Raw genomic sequence first — 23,380 nt, 5'->3', positions numbered from 1 at the left:
TTCCTCAAACACTGTGACATTTGTCAATTTTTTCGATTCGTATTCGTAATTATAAACCCGATCCCTTGAGTCGTTTCGATGTATTATTGATTATTTAATAAGTATTCCGGAAATTTATGTTCAAACGTTGGTCATTTATTATTACGTTCCATTACTCGAGGTTTATCTAATCCAAAACCGAAAACTATAAAATTTAATTATAAAGTTTAGGGTTAGAATTGTAAACATTACATACTTATATTAACTTAAAAAGAAATTTAATTACATTTAAAAGGTTTTAGAAACTTGAGGGACCAGAAGTGAAAATTATTTAAATTATAATATATAATATATAACCCGGTCCCCACCCCCCACCTCCTTCCCCGGTTTTCCGGCGTGACCTCCGGCCAGCTTTAAGACCCCGAATCTGGGAATCCTACAGTTGGTAATCATACAAGAAACTTATAAAAATTTAAAACCAAGAAAATTTTCGTTTTATTTAAAACCGATTCAGAGTAAATAACAGCGGAATAATAAGTGCCAAGATTCCCAAAACTTAACAAAATTTTCTTTTAAACTCAAGGCAACCCATTTCATTTTAAAAACTAGTTCAGAGTATAAAATCAGCGGAAATTCACAAGCACTAAAACAAGTTCCCAAAAACCGGGAAATATGCCCAAAACCAAATTTAAATGCGTTAAGTAATAACTTAAAAATAAACAGTCTTCATTATTAAATTTTCCCGACTAGCTATGCCTTCAACCGACCGAGTAGTCTCGGGTACGTCCAAGCGGTAAGCATCCTCCTCTTAACCTGAAACTCACACTAACATACACACAAAGTCAGCTTGAGCTGAGTGAGTTCAAGTTTTAAATATTGACATCTATATAAATCATTCCAAGTGTTTAGAATATTGACATCTATATAAATCATTCCAAGTGTTTAAAATATTGACATCTATATAAATCATTCCAAGTGTTTAAAATATTGACAACTATATAAATCATTCCAAGTGTTTAAAATATTGACACCTATATAAATCATTCTAAGTGTTTAAAATATTGACACCTATATAAATCATTACAAGTGTTTAAAATGTTGACACCTATATAAATCATTCAAAGTGTTTAAAATGTTGACATCTATATAAATCATTCCAAGTGTTTAAAATATTGGCATCTATATAAATCATACCAAGTGTTTAAAATATTGATATCTATATAAATCATTCCAAGTGTTTAAAATATTGACACCTATATAAATCATTCCAAGTGTTTAAAATATTGACATTTATATAAATCATTCCAAGTGTTTAAAATATAAAATGGGATATCAACAGTTAGGCCATAATGAACCATAAGTAGTCATACTTATATATCTATATAATTATATCCCTATGCTTATCATTCAAGTAATAACATCAGGGTCGAGAACACGTACAACCCAAACATGTAACATCCGAGTAATAACATCAGGGTCGAGCACCCGTACAACCCAAACACGTAACATCTGAGTAATAACATCAGGGTCGAGCACACGTACAACCCAAACACGTAACATTCCATCCAACGTATGCAAACACAAAGTAGCCATACGCAAACATCCTTAGTCGATAACGACTAATTAACACATAGTTTCATAAGGCCACAAATACAAATAAGGCTATGTAATACCATCCAAAGAGTTTAAACGAGTAAAATTGGGTAAGATTGTAATACGGTGTGTATGCTAGCCCTAAACTTGAAAAGAGTAAAAAGGGGCATCATGAACTCACCTGACACGAGGCACACAATCACAACGGGCTAGAGGACCCTTAAGTACTCCCACAACTCAAAAGCCTGTCGGATTACGAACAATAATTACTAACTGTACCGAATCGACTCGTTTATCCTATGAGGCTTTCTAATATGGTTTGATGGACCTAAAGCTCCAACCATACTAATACCGTTTACATCAGCCCCCAAGGCCATGTATTTACCATAACCACCCTTAGTTAATTCCGGGGACAAAGGATTTCCAAACTACACCCGAAAGTTGTTAATTTTATCGAATACGCGCGTTAACGGGTTGTTTATGCACTTAGCAACCAACTCAGCCCCGTGTGGACCGGATTTAGTAAAATCACAGCCAACAAGTCCACACGACGCTACACGAGTTGGATGGGTCGGTAATTCGCAAGCACGATGCACAAACTACCAATAAACGCGAATTCGCGTTGTACCGACCAGTCTGAGTAAGCGACAACCAATTCAGGCCCATTAACATAAAATTTTAGTTTTTCACAGCCCGTATAACATATCGAGGCTACACAATCTGAATTGGTTGTTAGTTCCCTCAAACAACGCGCTAAACGCAACAATCAACAAACTAGACAAACGAAATCCTAGTTTTTCAATCTATTAACAATTGATCAATCAAACGAGCTTCATAGCCCACGATACTAAGGTAAAACACATATGACATACCTAGGAAGATGACGGAGCAAAACCTCACTTCAAACAGCCCCGACAAGAACACAATTGAACATCCACCGGTTAAGCCTAAAACGAACTTATCGATCAATAACAAGTAAAACGTGCAGATTTTAGCATGCGAAGATGCATTTAATTACATAGGATAACCTTTGAAATAAATTATTAAAGTTTTACCAGACTTTAATAAATGTCTTAGGTTTATAAAAATATTTTTATTATATTTTTCTAGAAGACACAAAAATCATAAAAATTCCTCCAACACAGAAAGGTATGTGCAGCTATTTCAGTGCACAACAAAATGGTTTTATTTTTGTAAAAATCATTACCCAACCAAATTAAAAGATTCTAATTGGGTTTGGTTCCTAACTCAAAATATTAACTTCCAGAAGTGGAACCAACCAATTTGGACTTGTCAAAAAAGAGTTATGATGTCGGGAAGACAGACCAAAAAATCCGTCATCCCGCATCAGGTTTGACACTCGATTTTATAAAATCATAAAAAGTATTCAAATCTCGTCCAAAAATTACATATTATACCTTTCTAGAAACTAGACTCAACGTAGAACATCATCGAAACAAGAATCGATCAAAAACAATGTATTTTCATCGAGTTACAGACTGAACAATCAACGAGTACGAATCTGTCAGAAATCGTTATAACCAAAACTCAACCCTAACTTGTTCAATAAAGGGTTTCATGGTTAAAAAGAGTTGCATGGACGTTAGACTAACCTTGAATTAGACTGGGGAGGGATGGAACTCGGCTGGGGCTCCACGAAAAACGAGGTGGGGGCTGCTGGGAATGCAAAGATCGGACATAACAAGAGGGAGGAGGGAAAGAGTTAGTGTTTTGATGTTATAATAAAATAATTACACTCTAGCCCTTCAAACTTGTACAATGTAATAACTTGGATGAAAGGTTAAATAATTTAACTTACGAGAATGACAAGGAGGTCCCCGAAGAATGCCAACTCAATCCCGAAAGATATACAAACTCTACAAATGTCTCATGCCGATAAACGAAAATGCTGGGTGCTACATACTAATCTAACGCTTTAAGTCATAAAAGGCGATGTTTTGAGCAAAAGGATGGATAGACGGACTTTTAAAATGTATTACAAGGCTCTAATTTAGAAAGACGAAACCCCGGATTTTTGAAACAAACATTTATAAATGATCGAGCCGATTAACAAAATTTACGGGCGTTACACCGGCGAGGTTCGAACTCCGGCGACCTTAATAACGACCAAAAAACGCGTTTTATCACAAATTAATGAATTCAATACCCATCTCCACCAACGTATAACATTAAACGATATTATTAACAGGTAATAACGTAGTGTAACGGCCTAATTAATCCGCTCCAACGGTCGGAAAACGGCTGGTAACCATTAACAACAATAAATCCTCCAACGGCTTGATTTACACTATAAATAGATCATGCTTCTTCATACCAACTTGCTCATAACAACTTATATCTCTAAATCACACTCTATAATCCCAATTAATCCATCCAAGGTTCGAATCCGGCCAAGTCGTGTTCAACATCAATTAAGTCCAATTCCAGGTAATCAACATAGGGCTTTTGTTCGTTTATATCAGTTTAATGAAACCCCTAACTAAAATCGATCAAACATGGAATGAAATTGTGGAATTGAAATCTAGGGTTTTTGAGGTTAGGGATGAACTTGAGAGTTTATATAAATATAATATTTCTTATTTCTAAACTGAATGAAGACTTAGTGCAGCCGGTTAAGTAATGTTTATATTGGAATGAGGACCCGGGTTTGAAACCCAGAGTCTGCATGTTTCCTTTTGAATTTTTTTAACATATAATACAATATATATATATATATATATATATATATATATATATATATTGTTAATAAATCAATTAAAAATCTTAATAAATTAAATAAAATCATCTTGAATTAAATAAAATTTTTTATAAAATAAGTTAAATAAAAACTCACCATTTCGCATATAAAAACCATTTTCTAAACTCATTAACCGTTAATAAAAAAATTCGTTTCGTTAATATTAATTCGTTAATGATAACTATTAAAATTCATTAGATATCGTTAGAAAAATCATAAAAATTGGTAACCTTTAAATCCGAGACTTATAATTTATCATAATTCTCGTAAGTTATGTTAAAATATTAAAATAATATTAGAAAGGTTATTAAAACATAAAATATTATTAAAGTAATCAAAGACTTTAAAAATAGTAAAAAATTAGAATAAAATAACAATTATTTCCTAATAAATTTATACAATAATCAACCTTATTAATCCCATTAAATCGTCGTTAAACACTCGATCTATTTTACTTATAGCTCGTGAGGTTCAACCGATTCGATTCACTTGACGCTTTTCGGCTTATACTTACTTTTCACTTTATATCAAAGGTGAGTTTTCATAGCCCCTTTTTACTTTTACACGTTTTGGGGTGTAGCACGTCCAAACTTGGTTTTTTTATGTCAAACTAAAATTCACATGCGTGTCCTGTATGTATTTGTTTTGTATCATATTGATTGTGAACTATGTGATTATGTGCTAGTTGTTTACTGTTTTTGTTGGTGGATATTCATACTCATAGCGGGAGGGTCTGACGAGACATATCTGCGCCGTCCATTTGTTAATGGCGGTATCATATTCATACTCATAGCGGGAGGGTCCGACAGGACGTACCTGCACCGTCCATTTGTTAATGGCGGTATCATATTCTATACTCCAAGTAGCTCGGCGAACGGGGGTTCCTTAGTAGATTTGACTTATGTCAAGCGAATAGGAATATCATGTATTTACTTTTCTTTTGTTATATGATTGAGACTATACATCTTGACTTGTGAATTTTACACTTTCGTATTATACATATGCAAAACTTTATGAATTCTCACCAACATTATTGTTGACAAATTATATTATTTTAAACGTGCTGCAGGTTGAAGTAAGGATTGAAGACTAGATTAGTTGGACCATTAGGGTATTAGAAATACAACAATGAAATTCAATGTTTATCGTATTGTTATTTGATTGTGTATTTGTGATGTAATGAAATGAAATAAATATAATTATTGTCGCTTTAGTAGCGTTACGAGCTTATGAGTGATCTGTACGTCACACCCAGGCGTATTCCGCTTTAGCCGGGGTGTTACAAACGCCTTAAGTCTTCCAATAGCATCTTCAAACATCAAACTATCGAGATCAACACTTTGCTTGATTGAGGCTACAAGTTGAAAATACTTATCTGGAACCGCATCTAATAACTTCTTCATCAAGACATCTTGCTCGAACGCGTAACCTAGACTTGTTGCCTTTGAAACCATACTTGTTATTTTTTCTGCAAACTCGTCAACAATCTCGTTTTCCGCCATCTTGAGTTTCTCAAATTCACTTTTCAGAGTTAGCAGTCGAGCCTTTTGAACTCGCTCGGCCCCAACATACCGTGCCTTCAAAGCCATCCATATATCTCGGGCATTCTTGTATTGAGAAATCTGAAGAAGAATATCACTATCCACCACTTGAAACAAAAACGATCTTTCCGTTTTATTCTTCTTCGCATCAATAACCGTACCCTCTTCTGGTTGAAAAACTTCCCATAACCCTTGATCGTCCAAAATTGCTTCCACTACAATCACCCATGTGATGTAGTTAGTTCCATTAAGCTTTGGAACCTGTAACGATATCCCCCCACTCGCTTTGGGTTGGATTACCGGTCTTTCTTCGTCACCTGACATTGACGTCGAACCCCTTTTTTGCTCCACTTCTTTGAAAAAAATACAAGCCAATCAATTCCGAACAACTTTTCAGAACCAAGCCAACTTGCTCATATCAAACCTTAGTTAAAACCTAACTCGTTTAACCCAATAAATACGAACTCTGAATTGAACCTGCTTGTCCAACCCAAATAAAACACCTAGCACGAGTGATTAAACCGACTTGTTTAACCAATAAAAGAAAAAAGATCCAAACTAACTTAATTTTTTTCTTAACTTCCTCGAAAACAAAAATCAAATAAATTCTCAACTTTGACTTTCTATCCAAGCCACCAATTAAATTATAGGATTCCAATTCAAGAATTTACTTTTAGGCCTTTACTAAATCCTTGTGTGAACTAATTTCCAACGTGAAACCAACCGCAACGGTGATTAGCCAGCCACAACCCAACACCCAATCAAAACAAAGCAAACAGAACGCAATTATAAACACACGTTTCCGGGTTTCCAACTTGAAACGCCGCAAATCACAATTCCGATTCCGTTCCTTTCCTCCTTCTCGCAAAACAAGCAACCGGTTTCCAAACTGAAACCCCGCAAACCAGAAACCTGTTGTTTCCGAGTTGCTATCGCACGAAGCCACGAACAACCTACTTGCTGACGTCGTAATAATACCGCTACTCCGTTAACTCGATTATCGATTTCTTGAACTTGGCTCTGATACCAATTCAAGTCCTAGATCGATAATCAAACACCAAGTAAACGACTAACTCTCGTTTATACTAATAAGAAAATCTCACTCAAAAAACTGATTACAAACCCTCAAACCCTAACTCGGTTTGACTCTTGATGAACCACAACTCGGTTGCACCAACTTCTTATTATAATGTCTAACCATGACATGGTTTATATAGACTAACCTAACTTGTTAGCTAAGACATTACCATATATAATAAAACCTTAATAACTCCTGGGCTGGGCTTTACACTTGGGCCAAACAACAATTATGCCAACAGTGTTATAGTATATTATGCAATTGTTAATTTCACCATTAGTTAGCTTAGTAAAAGGAAATACTATTTGTTGGTCTTTACATAATTTGTGCCCTGTGTTGGACAATCAATCAATATAGGCTCTCTCTATGTAACTAATCAGATGCTTATATTGCATATTGGGTTAACAAGTTGTTAACTCCTCTTAGTTGAATGAAATTATATCTACCATTTAAACTGATGTTAATAATAGGCATGTGATTTGTATTAGTTTAGGTATGATTGACTTTGCGTTGGTTCTACATGGCCTATAGTACAAGGCTGTGTCTATAAATCTTATACATAAACAAAAACAATATGTAAAAGTCACAATAAGATTTAGAGCACATTCAGACAAACAAATATCCTTTTCTGATAACATATAGACATAACATAATAATCTACTCAAACACCTTTCCTCGTACATCAGCTCCTTAACTTTTGCAAGGCCGGAAAAAGAAAGATGTCCTTGCAGCACTCATTTACATATCAACTGCTCGCCTTTCAGTCAAAAGTCCCAGCATGCTCAACTGAGGTTGCAATCACCATAACTGTATTGCCATCATAAATTGTCGTTCTCCTCTTGCGATGTTTTGAAATCATAGAAATCCATCCCGTCACGTAGCACACGATCTTCCATTTATCATTCAGATTAAGATACTTCAAATAATCATCATCGTCATCTTGAGATAGTTCCAAGCAGTTTTCTTTATGGCAGTTACTAGTACCAATACCAACACTGCATGTAGAGGGGCTCAACTTTGGATGATCATATCGTGCTTGTTTTGGGGAGTTTGAGATCGCATGCTCAGAAGCAGGCCGTTTAGGGCTTTGACTTTTAGGAGAAGTAAGGTTTTTGTGATTATGTGGGTCAGTTGTCTGAGAAATCACCACATTGAGGTTGTTATGGGACTTTGGGATCAATGCGGGTCGTGACTGAAGATAGATACTAAATGAATCCTGGTCTTTGAAGGATACTACTTCCTTCCAGTTTTCAGACGAAGACACTATCAGCTTCTGTGCATCAGCCTGTTGGGATTAATATTTAGTCTATTTCACTAAAAACTGAAAACAAGTGTTTGTGGGCCAACTGATACTAAACATGGCCCGTTTCAAATAACTAAATAAAACATACCCTTTTTTTATCAAGAAGATTATCGCAAGAAACAAAGCAAGATTCTGCGATTATGCCCACCAATTGCCCAGAAATATTAAAAGCCACACCATTAATCTTTTGATCATCCTTTGGATAACGGTAGAAGTGTATCGCCTTGGTCTTATCATCCTTACACATATTTGCATGGTCCATTATGATCTTCCATTTGTTAGCACTAACATTTAGTATCTGCAAAATAGGACACTGTTGTCACCAAAAAGTCATTGGTGGACAAAAGGGTAATGGAAAAACAAGTAAATAGTTACATCTTTTAACTTTTGTGGATTTATAGCATAAATAGTAAAGAGGTCCATCACAGTTTTTATGTCTTCATTGCACAATCGTTTGTAACCATCACGCCATGAAATCTTGTGTACTCTATATAAAGGGTCAGATAATGATGGAAATTCATGCTTTTTGTACACTGCAAAATGCAAAGTAAAAACATAAGTGATGTGCAAGAACCAAAACATAAACTAAGCAACAGGACCAACTTCTGTATGTAATTAGAGGTTGTAGCTAGGTTTCAACCCACTTACAGATTAATGGTTGGTTTGGTTGTGTATCATCCCAAACGGGCCATATAAAAACATCAGCTACACACGTCCAATTGGTTGAAATTCCCACAAAGTATTTTCTTAATATATATACAGTTTCTAAGCGTTATTCCATATTCAAATTATTATTGATCGAAATAATTTTTTGTAACCATAATTAACGCATCAACGATGGGGCCAAAAAGTTTCCTCAAATATACAAACAATCTACTTAATGAAAAAAAATACTTGTATTAGAGAAAAAAAAAATTACAGTCTTTGCGTTTGTCCATAATCAGAAAGGATTCTGTTTTTGCTTCTTTTACACGAGTGGGAAAACTAGCATTCACAGATCTTGCACCCATCCTGCACTTTCTTTTCTCCTTCCAGACTGAAGTGTGTGTGATTGAAATCTTATCTAAAGAAACAATACCTTCTTTTAATTTCACAATCTTATTTCCTGTAAGCACTTCCTTTCCTTTCCATTTACTAACAATATTATCATTAAATTCAACAGAAGTCCAGTTATCTGCTTCGTCATCATTAGAATTGCCATCAAGAACCACTATTTCAACCTCCATTTCAGCCTCATCACCTGTAGTTACAATCTGGCCCGATATCTCATCTATCAAAGCTACTAATAAGGGTTTTTGCTCATTTCCTTTAATAGGCATTCCAGTAGAAACTGGTGTGGAGATTCCATTTAAGAACTTGAGTTGCAAAGAACCGTCCGTGTTACAAAGATTCCTGATAAAAGACGATGTATGTGTAAGCTGCAAAATCTACCACTTTCTGTATTTAATGGTTGTAGTACTTACCATGTCATTCTTGTTGACAAATCCACACCAAAATTTTCTTTTACCATGAAAAGAAAGTTTTGATGCTTTCTGTTAGTCTGGAACACATGAAGCAACAGTAGGCATTACTAAATATAACAGAATAAAAATCAAGATCATAGTAGCTATAGAAACAATTAATGGTGTCACAGATTTGGCCGGTGACAAAGAAAAAGAAGCATACATAATAAAGAATCATGCATTGACCTTTCTGGTAGGTTGAAACCATATATGAAGTTATATACACTGAGATATAGTTACTACACATATATTGAAATGAATCAGTTAAACACAGGGATTGAATTATAAAGTAGTTGCACGAGCTTATAAAACCTTCACTTTAAGAAAGAAAAGAGTCACAGAGAGAGCTGATCCAAGAGCTGCCATAACTTTTGATCAGTTAGGAGTTAAGTGGCTGTAAAATATGGATGAAAATAACCTAACTAACTCAAGTCCCAGATCGATAATCAAACACCAAGTAAACGAATAACTATCGTTTATTAATAATCAGAAAGATTACAATTCTCAAACCCTAACTCGGTTTGACTCTTGATGAACCCTAACTCGGTTGCATCTAGATGAACCCTAACTCAGTAACATCTCGTATGTGTCTAGATGAACCCTAACTCGGTTACACCTCACACGTTTTATAATGTCTAACATATCTTAGTTTATATAGACTAACTTAACTTGCTAGCTAGCCCTGCTTGTGGTGCGCACATATGATGTATATATGTGTGAACCCTCGGGTGGGCAAAAGTGAAATTGCACTAATTTTGATGTTATTTTACTAATCTCGTGAAAATAACGTTAAAAGTGACGGACGGTTAATCAGGCATCATGTAGTGGCGTTGATAGCCGAAAGACAAGGGTACATGCACCGATCAGCCGGTGTCCCGATGATTGAGTGCTATGTGCCTTATGTCCAAGGCTTGATGCAAAACTACTATCGAGCCGGGGGTCTCACCGAAAGCAGCCTCTCTATCCTTATAGGATAGAGGTAAGGCTGTCTACATCTTACCCTCCTCAGACCCTACCATAGCTTTGCTATTAGTGGGATATACTGAGTACGATGATGATGATGATGATGAACCTAACTTGCTAGCCAAGACATTACCAAATATAATAAAACCCTAATTGCCACCCATAAACCCATTATATATTAATGAATCCCACGGGCACAATAGGTCCAACCTGTCACCTACACGTGATTGGCTTATTAAGTTGGAAATTACGTCCAACACTAACTAGATGTATGTACGTTGTGAAAATACTGATTTCCCTAGATCCGGTTAAATTCGCCACGGGCCCAATAGGTCCAACCTGTCACCTACACGTGATTGGCCTATTAAGTTGGAAATTACGTCCAACACTAACTAGATGTACGTACGTTGTGAAAATACTGATTTCCCTAGATCCGGCTAAATTCGCCTAATATGGATTTTTTCCTCAACCATCCACGTTTTCCTTTAAAGGGTATTCTGTTTTATCTTTTGTGTTTTCATGATATATATACAAAAAAAGTGACTATTAGAGACTAAACTATGAGGGAGTGATATATCAGTCCCGAATACATAATATCAGGGACTGATTTATCAGTCCCAAATAATAATAGAGACTGATTTTCATGTGACTAATGCTTGTGACTGATAATCAGTCGCTAGTATTATGATACCTTATTTGAGACTGAATTTCAGTCCTAAGAATGTCTAAGAAATATAAGGTTTTAAAGGGAAACTTTTTGGCGACTAAGTTTTAGTCCCAAATACACAATGAACAATGGCGCAAATTTATAGTGACTGATCTCTAGTCTCTAATATGGAAAGAACATATTAGAGACTAAAAATTAGTGACCAATAGGGACTAAAGTATGAGAGACTGATGTTTCGGTCTCAAATACTTCGTATCAAGGGCTGAGTTTTCAGTTGTTGGTAGCATCGGGGACTGATGTTTATGGATCATATTTTAGTAACTAATAATTAGTCGCTAATTTTTAGGAACCTTATTTGAGACTAAATTTCAGTTGCAAATATGCTTTTGCCATGTGCGACTATTGGGAGCTAGAAAAAACTCGGGTATGCTATTTTTTTACGAATCAGAATTCATATTCATGAATTATTTTCTAAGTATTCATGAATTTTGTAGAAATATAGTGATCAAATGGAAGCCAATAGAGGAAAACAAGTTAATATAAGCAGAGGAGGCTCTCGATTGATAGCTAATCATACATTCCAAATGGTAAGATTTAAACTTTTCAAATCATAATGCAATTTCTTGTTTAGAGTATATTTTTGCTTCATTATTATAAATTTTATGATAACAGACAAATCCCGAGACTCAGATTCCGCCTAGCCCATTAGAAGTATATCACAAGCTGCATTACAACGGCGCGAAACAAGGATGGCTAAATGATGAGTCACGTGTTGAATATGTAAGTATATCATTGTTAAAAGCTTTTAAATTGTTAATTATATTCTGTTAAGTATTTTTTTTTTTTGTTGGTACTAGTTTAAATGTTATTCCCGTACCTTATATTATGGTAGGAAAACATTATCCAGCATAAACAGATGGCAGTGGATAAATTAAATTATGAGGGAACTACCATTACTATTGCTATGGAACACGGGCTTGAGAAAGAAGCCATAAAAGCTGTTTGTGGCAAGAAGAAAACAATACAATCAGCATGGGAGATTGGTGTTGGGCCTGCGTTGAGGAAAAAAGATAGTTGGATGAAATCAGTAGCCGAATCATCTCTGCGAGAATCAAGTGAGAAAGAAGAGCTAAGAAATAAGGTTATTGTACTCGAGGCGAAACAGAAATGAGAGAAGGAGAAATATGAAAAAATGTTCGAATTCATGAGCGCAAAGTTTCCTGACTTTGAGAGCACAATAGCCATTGAAGCGAGTGATGAAGATGATGACAATGACAACACTATCTAGGAAATGAGTTCAGACATTTGTTTCTTTTTATTTTCTCTAATACTTTCAACACTAGAATTGATTGAATGGTTTTTTTTATTAGTTAATGTTATGATAATAATGCTTGAAGATATTTGGATTTTGAGAAAGTAATAAACAAATTTATGAATGATAATAGTATAAATAAAACTACAAACCATTATATAACTTCATTAGAGCTGTTTTTCACTCCTTGAAGGGATCGGTTAGGGATTGTGAATACATGTTAGGGACTAAATTGAATTGTATCGGGACCTGTATTTGTAAAACAATGGTCGTTGTAAACACATTAGACTAGTTTAGGTGACTGATTTTCAAACCCTTAATATGCATATTAGATACTGAATATAAATGCTATTGCAGACTGATTATCGGATTCTAAAAGTTCATATTAGGAACTAAAATAGCATACCATCTGAGATTAATTTTTTAGTCCCTAAAAGTGGAATTTTAGCGACTACAATCGAGTGGTACCGGGGACCAGTTCTCAGTCTTTAAAGCATTTTATTGTAAACTGAAAGTGGAGTATTAGATATTAATTTTTCGGTCCTAGATAACATATTTAAACTGATTATCAGACTCTATAGGTACATACTAGGGACTAAAATAACACACCATCTAAGATTAATTTTCAGTCCCTAAAAAGAGACATGTTAGCGACTGAATCAGAGTGCCACCATAGACTAATGTTCAGTCTTTAATGCATTGTATCAGAGACTAATTTAATGCGGAGTCACGAGTGGAACGGGATGTATTAGGGACAACATAGTCTTGTTTATAGGACTGATTTTCAGTCCCTACAGTTTAACATTAGGGACTAAAATATCATCAAATTCGAGACTAATTTTCAGTTGTTGAAGATATCTTTTAGGGACTGAAACGACGTGGTGACTAGGGAAAAATTGAGGACTGAATTTGTATGTTTTGGAGACTAACTGTTAGTCTCTGTTGGTGCTATGCAATAGGAACTGATTTTTAGTTACTAAAACCACTATCTAGGACTAAGCATCTGTTACTGGTTGGGGACTGGTAACTCAGTCTCTGATACCCATTAGTTACTGATTGTGAAGTATCATATACTAATTTTTCAGTCCTAAATAGCAATCTTTTTTGTAGTGATATACAAACCACCACTGGTTCCCAAAAGTACCAATCAGAATCATCTAAACAAATAAAGAATGAGACATGAATGAGACTCACTTCTGCGTAAATCATAGGGCATATAGTTTCCTTGTATATTTTGCGGATCATTACCTCCGTTTCCGCGCTGCTAAAGCAATTATTAACATATTATGCAGTTTCATGTGAGTGAGTAAATTAATCCATAAATTAATATTTAAGAAGAAATATATACTCTATTGTTGAAGCAGTTGAACTTGTGCTATCATCTTCAAACATCCTTTTGTATAGACGGATCATTTTCGGCTTCAAGTCCACCCTATGAAAATAATAATTTAAATTAAGCTATCAATAGATTATAATATATATATAATCAACAAGGAAAATTACTCTTTTGAAGCTGTGTCAGAAGTGGTGGTTGCTACTGATGGACGATTGCAATCATCTTCCACCAGTGGATTAGACAGCAGTACCATTTCAGATCAGTTGAAGCTCCAAGTGTGTGTAGGTAAGATTCTCCTGCGAGTGATGTGATAATATTTAAAGGCGAAGCATAGCTGGTCCACCACACCGCGTTCATCTCAGACGCCATGACAACACCAAACTTGGGAAAAAGGTGTTGTTAAACCTTTTTGATCAGTTGGTTGGTTATTTGTCCCAACGTCATCCATTTCTTGTTCAACTCTTGTGTTAGGTGGGTGTTAATAATTGGTTTGGATGAACCAATGGTGCTACGCTATGTAAATAAAAAATAATAATAACTTATTTATTTTTACTTTTTTTAATGACAAACCACATTCACCTGTCCTACTCGGAGTTTGAAACATTTAAGTTTGTAAACAAAGGTGTCAGTGTGTCTTGTTGTATTGATAATTGTAATTAGGGTTTATTAAAGAGAATGAGATATACCCTGCCCATATTTACATAAACTATCTTTAAATTAAAATTATTTAGTTATACGAGCCTAATATTCCTCTACAAGCTATGGCCGGGAAAAATCTGTAGTTGTAATTGTAAAGATGTCTACAACTTGATCTTCTGTCTTTATGAATTATACTTGTAATTTACTTTTGCAACTTGTTCTCAAACAAACAGATAGTCAACTTCATTGTATTTTGTTCTTGCATATTGCATAGAAAGCTAGATTTGCAGCAAGATAGGTTGCATCAAGGTTATCATACTAGAGAATTGGGACATCTTTAGTATATGCCCCTAGTTCTTTTAGAAGCAATTCTAGCCAAGTTATTTTTTCCATGGTATCAACTAAAGCCTTGTATTCGGTTTCTATAAATGATCTAGTATAGTTTTATGCTTTCGTGTGATTCAGTATATGAGGTTGGAACCCATGTATGGCAAATCCCCCTTGGATTGACGGTCTTCTGGACAATCAACCGAATCAGCATTCGAGAATGCACGAACAGGCAAAGTTTCTTGCCAATGTGTATCAGTAAAGCTAGAATATGAAAGTTCGAGTTGTGATGAATAAGCAAATCTTGATCGATAGTACGTGCCTTTTAAGCATCGAAGGATGCGTTTAGCAACGGCACAATGGTCCTGTATTGGCCTACTTTGTAAACTACAAAGGTAATATCGGGCCTAGACAGAGTAGCATATTGTAGTGCCCCAACTAGTTCACGGTTGTTTGACGGATTATCTAAGAACGAATTGTCGTCAAGAGACAAAAGGTTAGGAGGTGCTCATATGAGATGAAATTTGCTTGCACTCGCTAAATTTAGTACATTTTATGGGATTATGAATGTACTTTTGTTAAAATGAATATCTTTACCTTGAGAGATAAACTCAGTCCTGAGAAAGTAGATAAGTGTGCCAAGAACCTTGACAATAAAAGCTTTGTTGAGCAGTTGAAATACATTGTTGGCTGCAGTTGCTATGTTTCAGGTAACAATATTTTGGGAAAACAATGGCTTAAATTTTAATCAACCTCAATTGTTTTGATAATGATCAAATTAGCACAATTTGACATGAAAAAGTATTAGTTCATTGATGTTTTCTTAACGCTTGAGTGATCATCACTATGATTAAAGATGGTGGAATTAACAAGCGTAATTATTAAAGTGTTAAATGAGGATTCTACGTCAAATATTGAATATGATGGAATTACGTAATTAATATAATAAAGATTAATAACAATTTTATCAAGATGCGAAGTTTTTATAAAGTTAGGAAAAGTTTATAAAAATATAGGGATTTTTACATATTTCCCCTTCCTAACCTTTGAAATTACATATTTCCCTAAAATACAAGTTTTTAATGCAAAATGTATAATGCTCTTTAAGCATGGTTTGAGGAAATATGTAATTTCAAAGTTTAGGAAGAAGAAATATGTAAATGCCCCAAAAATATGTCACACCCTGCCTCTAAGCTTAAGGGTGTGACCAGCTGTTGATACATATTTTAAAAATATATCAGAGTATTGGTTACAAAACGATAGTTTTTTTCATTAAAATATTATTATATTTAACAGAGCTTTGTGTTACTAAATTAAATTAATATTCCTAAATGATTATTTTAACTCAAAACAATGAATTTAATGTCATTGAGTTGGTTTGGTCTTCAAACCGACCTATGCATACGCTTAAAACCAGCGGCAATAGAAACATAGAAACAATCGTAAAACACTTAAACCTTAAATGAGGTAACATAACACAATCAACCTTTTTATTAAACATTTTATATTTAAGTTAACACCTATACTCTATATGATGTGTTTGATCGTTTAAGTTAAAAATAAGCGGGCCATGGGTCTTATCAAACCCGGATAATACTTAAACGGGTTACAGCATCTCATTTATCTGTTAAACCCTTTCATCATCAAACAATAATTTTCGCTGGCCATGGATCTCATCAAACCCGAATATCCTTTAAACGAGTTAATTATAACATTTCATTTATTTGTAAAACTTTTTCATAATCAAACTAAATTTTCGCAGGTCATGGGTCTCACAAAACCCGGATAGCCCTTAAACGGGTTATAACATCTTATTTATTTGTGAAACTCTTAAATCATCAAGTCCTAATTTAATTTCTGTCCTGTACATATTTTCCGTCGCTGGTCTATCCTCTCCGTCACCGGCTAACTTCCGATTACCACCAACCATCGTCCACCTCCGCTCTCATGCATCAACCACCATCGTCAACCTCCGCTCTCATGCATCAACTACCATCATCACCAACATCCACTGCCCCTTCTTTGTTGAATTTCTCCTAATTCGCCGAATGAACAACAGTTAATCGGCCACTAGTTCAAATATGGCTGCCCCTTACCCCTCTTTTATTTTTGAAACTCTATCCAAGTCGACCCGTTTTCATGTTCATCACTCATACCACCACATGCCAACATTAATTTTAGGCCTAGAAAGGCTGTTACTAGTGGTAGATTATTAGCATACTATGTCATCTTAAATTTATAAAAGCATGCCTGATTTAGTTTTTGATCTTAGTGCTCTTTGATACAAACCCAAGTTAAATGTTCGTTCATTTAAAATTTAAATGACCAATTCATGAACATAAACGGACGTAAACGAACATAATTGAACAAAGGTAAACGAATATAAATGAACATATATGAAAAAAACGTAAAGAAACACAAACGAATATAAATAAATACACTTAAATGAACACAAACAAACAAATATAACACATGAATTAGATGATTCATTTAATGTTTCATCCAAAAATAAATATAAACGAACATAACCAAACATAAATGGATCAAAATAGGTCCAAGTTATTACAAACTTCCTTATAATATACTAAATTAAAATCCAAAAAAATATGTCCACACTATTAGAAACGATAAATGTAAAAAAAACAAAAAAGTCTATGTAACACGAGGGATAAAAGCTAGTTTTTAATAAACGTGAGATATATTAATTTTCGTACTTCTTGAAATAGAAATATGTTGAAATTGTGTGAGGGGATTGCCGTTTTTTATTGTATTTCAGATATTAAGTTTGGTCTAGTGATAACGATGTATGTCCTGCAATTAACTGGTTATGCTTTCTAGTCTCACTTGTAACACAATTAGATTAAATAGGTGGAAGAAATATTAGCCGTTAAAATAATAATAAACTATATCGGAGGTATTTAATAGTATTCATTTATTAAGAAAAAAAGGAGGAAAAGTAGTTGGCGTGGGAAACAATAAGAGAGAGATGAACACATGTAGGGAGAGGAATGAAGAGATAATGTACCAGGTTTTTTAAATAACTAGAATAAAAATTAGTGAATCACTTTGAGTTTTATTTAGAACTAGTAATTTATCCGCGTGTTGTGCGGCTTCCGGGCGTTGAGGCATTAACTTGACGTATGTTTGGTCAGTTTCGGTAACACTTATTACACTACCAGAACATACAAAAATAAAAAAAAATATAAAAATTGAAGACCAATTGGGTGATTTCGGTTGGTAAAACTCGAGCGTTGGTAAAACCCAAGCATTATCGGTCCCGTGTGTTGAGGCTGTGATTCTATGCAACTTTGGTCGGTTTCCGTCATGTTCATTACGCTTTTGGTTACATTTCTTACGATGACGGAATAAAAACAAACACAAAAACACAAACAATATAAATATTGAGGCGGGCCAATAAAGTGGTGTCAGTCGGTAAAATCGGGTGTAGGTAAAACCCGAGCAGTGTGGGCCCCGGGCGTTTAGATGGGTGAGTCTACGTGAATTTGGTCGATTTCCATGATGTTCGTTACGACACCAGAAGTAAAACAAAAAATATATATAAATTGAGGTGGGCCAATGGGTTGGCGTTGGTCAATCGAACCCAGACGTTTGTCAAACTTAGGCGTTGAGGCAATGATTCTATGCAAAGTTGGTTCATAACGCTTTTGGTTACATTAATTTGTTACGGTGATGGAACAAAAACAAACACAAAAACACAAACCATATAAATGTTGATGCGGGCCAATATGGTGGTGTCTGTCATTAAAATCGGATGCTGGTAAAACCCGAGCAATGTCGGTTTCGGGCGTTGAGGTGGGTGAATCTACGTGAATTTGGTCGATTTCCATGATGTATGTTACGGTACCATAACAAAAACAAAAAAATTCGTTACGGTACCAAAAGTAAAACAACAAATTTATATAAATTGAGGTGGGCCAACGGGATGACGTTGGTCAAACTCGGGTGTTAAAGCGGTGAGTATACGCAAATTCGGTCGGTTCCGCCACATTCATTACGGTTCCGAAACTAAAACAAAAGAGTTCGGTCGGTTAGCATTACGTTTCGGTCGGTTCCATCACATTCATTACCGTACCGAAACTAAAACAAAAGAGCTCAGTCAGTTAGTGTTACGTTTCGGTCGGTCCCGTCACATTCATTACGGTACCGAAACAAAAACTAAAGAGTTCGGTCGGTTAGCGTTACGTTTGTTATGGTATCAAAACTATAAAAACAGAACAAAATGGCCGGCTGCGGCGCCAGCCATCACCAAATTCGGTCGGTTTCGTCACATTCATTACGGTACCGAAACTAAAACAAAAGAGTTAGGTGGGTTAGCGTAACGTTTCGGTCGGTTTCGTCACATTCATTACGGTACCGAAACTAAAACAAAAGAGTTCAGTCAGTTAGCGTTACGTTTGTTATGGTACCAAAACTAAAAAATGGCTGGTTGCGGCGCCATCCATCACTTTTACTTATATATAGATAATTGTTTTATCAAACTAAGGGCGGAGGGGGTGGATAGAGTAACCACCCGCTGCCCAAACAATCACCAACAATCACGTCACCATAACCGTCGGAACTGCTGAGCTGTTCAAACTATGGGTGGAGGCGATGGATGGTTCAAAGCCTCTTCGGACTTAGTCTTAACTATTAAGAAACTTTGTAGGTAGCCTCTTAATGACAGTTAAAAGCTACCAAACAGTCCCTAAGTGTGATATATAGATGATACAAGAAGTTCCAACTTAAAACGAGCTTAACTTATGAACAGTCAGGAGCTAAAAAAAGCCATAAAATATACGTATTAAAACTGTAAAACGTGTCAAAGATTGTGACAAACACTATTGGTAGAGATAAAAGGTCCAGGTTAATACCAACATAGCTTATGAATAATCTAGAGTTAAAACGACAATAAAATATGGACGGAGCGTAGTTATAGTGCCATGGATCTAACTAATACGCACATTCTTATTTAATTAGACATCTAATTTCATTCTATCATTTGTGTTTCAACAAACGACTGTTCGTTTCATTAGAAGTACCGATACAATAATCAGTCAGAATCATGTGAACACTCACATTAAAAAGAAAGGATGCGACTCACTTATGCACAACAAGAAAAGAAGGTAAAGGGTCTAGAAAAGCTAACTTAAAATTATTTAAATTAATTTAATTTTATTTAGTATATTAAGATATTTTTTTTTTTTTGTTATTATTATTATTTTGTTTTTAATTGGTACGAATAGTGCCATCACTAGTTATAACTCAGTCTAATCTTTTTAACGGATTTAGCAAATGTTTGTATGTTGTGATACTTGTAAGGATACAAACTCTGAAACTAGAATATTGTTGCAACACACAGCTTCAGTATTTGTTAGTTAACATTGTTGTAAAGTTAGAAAATACATGCTTAAAGAATAATAACGCGTTTATAAGTGTTTTTGAGATTTTGAGTATGGATATGGCAAATTATATAATTTAATATTATATTTTTATTTATTTGTTTGAGAAATAGGGAGGAAAAGATGGTTGGCGTGTGAGGTAAGAGTGTGGGGAGAAAGGGCATCTGGAGAGTGGAGACTAGAGGAATGAAGGAGCACGTGAGAAGTGAGAACTGAAACTAGTTAAGATGATTATTTTATTAAACCGTTAGTAACCGAATAAAATAAAAGCTTTGTTTTCACGAAACTATAACCGATCATTTAAGAGAAAAGTAACATCTCAATTAACTAATACATTTTTCGTTCTTTGAAAATGGTTGATTTTAGAAAATCTTGATTCTAACGTATAATTGGATCCATTTAAGTTACAAAAAGGGGCTAGAGGTATATAAATTGGGTATTAGGAATCGGAATCGAGTGGGAACCGGTTCTAACTTTGATCAACAAAAGTCAAGAAATAGGTCGGGTGGGTGGTTCCGGATATGGTCAGATTTTTTTATCAAGCTTGCCGAGTTTTAGTTGGGTCGGTCCAGGTACGAACTTTTTGAGGAACCGAAACTTGCTTCATACCTGCAAGTCGGGTAGGATCGGGCCCGATTCCTAGTGGGGTCTAGAACTAAGGTTATTCCCCCACACAAGGGTTGAAGAAATGTTATTTTCAAAAAGTTGTTAATATAAAATAAATTTAAACTGATGATTATACAATCATTATTTATTTCCATCATTTACCTGCCATAATCAACAATACCACAATCGTTGACGCTACCAATGTCACTGCCAACAATATCAAGACTTCCACCTCAGCATTGTAATCAACATTATCGACACAACTACCATGTGCCACTGCCGGTACTGCCTCATCATTGTTGGCAGCTCCACCCATCAACGCTATCACAACGCTGCTGCTACCTTTTTAAACCCAACCCCCCCCCCCCCCCCCCCCCCCCCCCCGTCTTTAAAAGAATTCATTTTAGATTGAGTTTATTTTGATGAGAAATCATTTTGACAAAAATTAAATTGATATTTTTAAAACATGTTTTGTCGAACAAATTTGACCCGTTACTTAACCCAACATGACTGTTTGCCAAACTTAATTATATATAAACATGTACCCCATGTAAAACCCTCAGTAGATGACGTTACAAGAAAATAAACTTATTGTTTTGTAGTGTCTTTGCTTCCGTTGGACCGAACCAATGGATGTCCACCCATCCAGACCATTATAACTTCTTCCAACCAATCCAAGGGATCTGATCCCCCGACTTCTTCTTTGAATTATAACGATTTAGGTGTTAACCGTTAATACGTAGAAAAATCATATAAGCAACTTATTCACAATGTTGACCAATTATAACAAAACATAAACAATTATGAAGTTACATCGTCTTACCTTAATTAGAACCAGCGATAGACCCAAAATTTTCCCTACGGGTTTGACATTTTGCAATGAGTAGATACCTCATAATCACACATACTCTTTTTCGATATACCAAATGCAAGAATTATTTATATAACCCGTTTTGCACCTATATTTTTAAAGTGTATTTTTAAATCTACTTATTCTAATAAAGTAAAATAACTGTGGACACGTGTCAGTTTGTGGTTAGACCTCATAACTTTTTCCCTCCAAACTAATAACTATGTCATATATCAATAATTATTCACTTTCCTTTTATACTCCATTTATATTATATCTATAAGATGATTAAATTATTTACTTTTTACTTTTCTTTAAACTCTATTTTATTATATATACTATACATTTTTATAAAAATAAATATTTTTATAAATTATAAATATATGTTTTAAATATATTCATTTATTTTTTCAGTTAATTTATTAAACTACATATATGTTAAAATGCAATAATATGTACCATTCACTTTCATATATAATAAAATTTATCATAGTCAGTTTCTCGGTTTTTTTTATCAATGATTGTTTCAGGCTTTTTGTGGAACTTAAATTTGATTATTACAAGTCAAAAATTGGTAAATAGATTGTTTAGTACAAGTTAATTACATTTGGCTTAAAATTTGTTTCGAGCCAAAAATGGGTAATATGAGTATTTTAAAAGTTTGAGAATGCAGGTAGATTTATCATCAAATTTGTTACGGGTTCAAAGTTTTGACTTGAAAATAGAATTTTAAACGTGATTTAGGTTTCGAATTTATTTTTAATGACATTTTTGGAAATAATGAAAAGATTTGGGTTTTGGCTAATTGACTATTTTTCTCACAACTATTAAAATTTAAGAAAAGACGGCGAACACTTTCGACATGCTATCTCCAGGCCTATCAATGCTTCTAACTTTTATCAAATTTGAAACATTTGTGTTAGCATTGATTTTTCCTTTAATGGTGATTAAAATGTAGTGTGTGAAACATGTCATACAAAACTATGCTTAAGTGAAGCAAAAGCAAATTGAACAAGTTAACGTGTTATTTTTCTGTGTTGTCAATTATCATTATGGCAAAGTCTAGAAGCCTCCTCAAAATTATAAAAATTATTTTCATGGTGTAGCTTAGAACTATTATTGTATGAAAAGTCGTTTTTGAAATTGGTTCATTAGCAGAGTTCTTCCATATATATATATATATATATATATATATATATATATATATATATATATATGATACCGAGAATCAAATTTCCAATAGATGGACCGTTTATGCACTTGCGTTATTGTTATTATTTTTTATTATGTTTATTTTTTTTTTGAAAAAAAATCATTTTATAATATAAATAAAATCAGTACACATAATGTAGATATAACCATAAACGTAATTATTTTTTCGTATACAGTATGTACTTATTTGCTTTATTTATAATTTATTATTTGAATCATGCCGTGTGTTATACGGGCTTTAAAGCTAGTTAAATAATAGGCATTGGTTATTCACACACCCCTATCCTATCCACACTCTCTTTAATGTGGGGTTCC

At 34.4% G+C, this 23,380-nt stretch overlaps 1 protein-coding gene across 1 annotated transcript; it reads right to left on the bottom strand.

Moving 5' to 3' along the window:
• Positions 1-7,612: 7,612 nt before the first annotated feature.
• Positions 7,613-9,834, bottom strand: LOC143548323 (calmodulin-binding protein 60 A-like). Its single transcript, XM_077039525.1, has 5 exons — positions 9,716-9,834; positions 9,172-9,644; positions 8,628-8,785; positions 8,341-8,550; positions 7,613-8,234 (listed from the first exon to the last, which is right to left on the bottom strand). The coding sequence occupies exons 1-5, from the start codon at positions 9,760-9,762 to the stop codon at positions 7,710-7,712; spliced, it is 1,413 nt and encodes a 470-aa protein (XP_076895640.1). The 5' UTR covers positions 9,763-9,834; the 3' UTR covers positions 7,613-7,709.
• Positions 9,835-23,380: the final 13,546 nt, after the last annotated feature.

Source organism: Bidens hawaiensis, unplaced genomic scaffold (assembly GCF_021521415.1).
Source record: "Bidens hawaiensis isolate Kalapana, Puna unplaced genomic scaffold, B.hawaiensis_p1.1 tig00015054_1, whole genome shotgun sequence".
Classification (NCBI taxonomy): Eukaryota; Viridiplantae; Streptophyta; class Magnoliopsida; order Asterales; family Asteraceae; genus Bidens; species Bidens hawaiensis.
Note: the sequence above shows the minus strand (reverse complement) of the source record. Positions and strands in the feature narration are given on the sequence as shown.

What these genes read in the sequence shown, in the direction of transcription:
- LOC143548323 (XM_077039525.1), bottom strand. Translation starts at nt 9,762, where the DNA reads ATGGTAAAAGAAAATTTTGGTGTGGATTTGTCAACAAGAATGACATG. An exon ending in ATCCACAAAAGTTAAAAGAT is followed by an intron (nt 8,551 to 8,627) that starts GTAACTATTTAC and finishes CCTATTTTGCAG; the next exon opens with ATACTAAATGTTAGTGCTAA. An exon ending in ATCTTCTTGATAAAAAAAGG is followed by an intron (nt 8,235 to 8,340) that starts GTATGTTTTATT and finishes TAATCCCAACAG; the next exon opens with GCTGATGCACAGAAGCTGAT.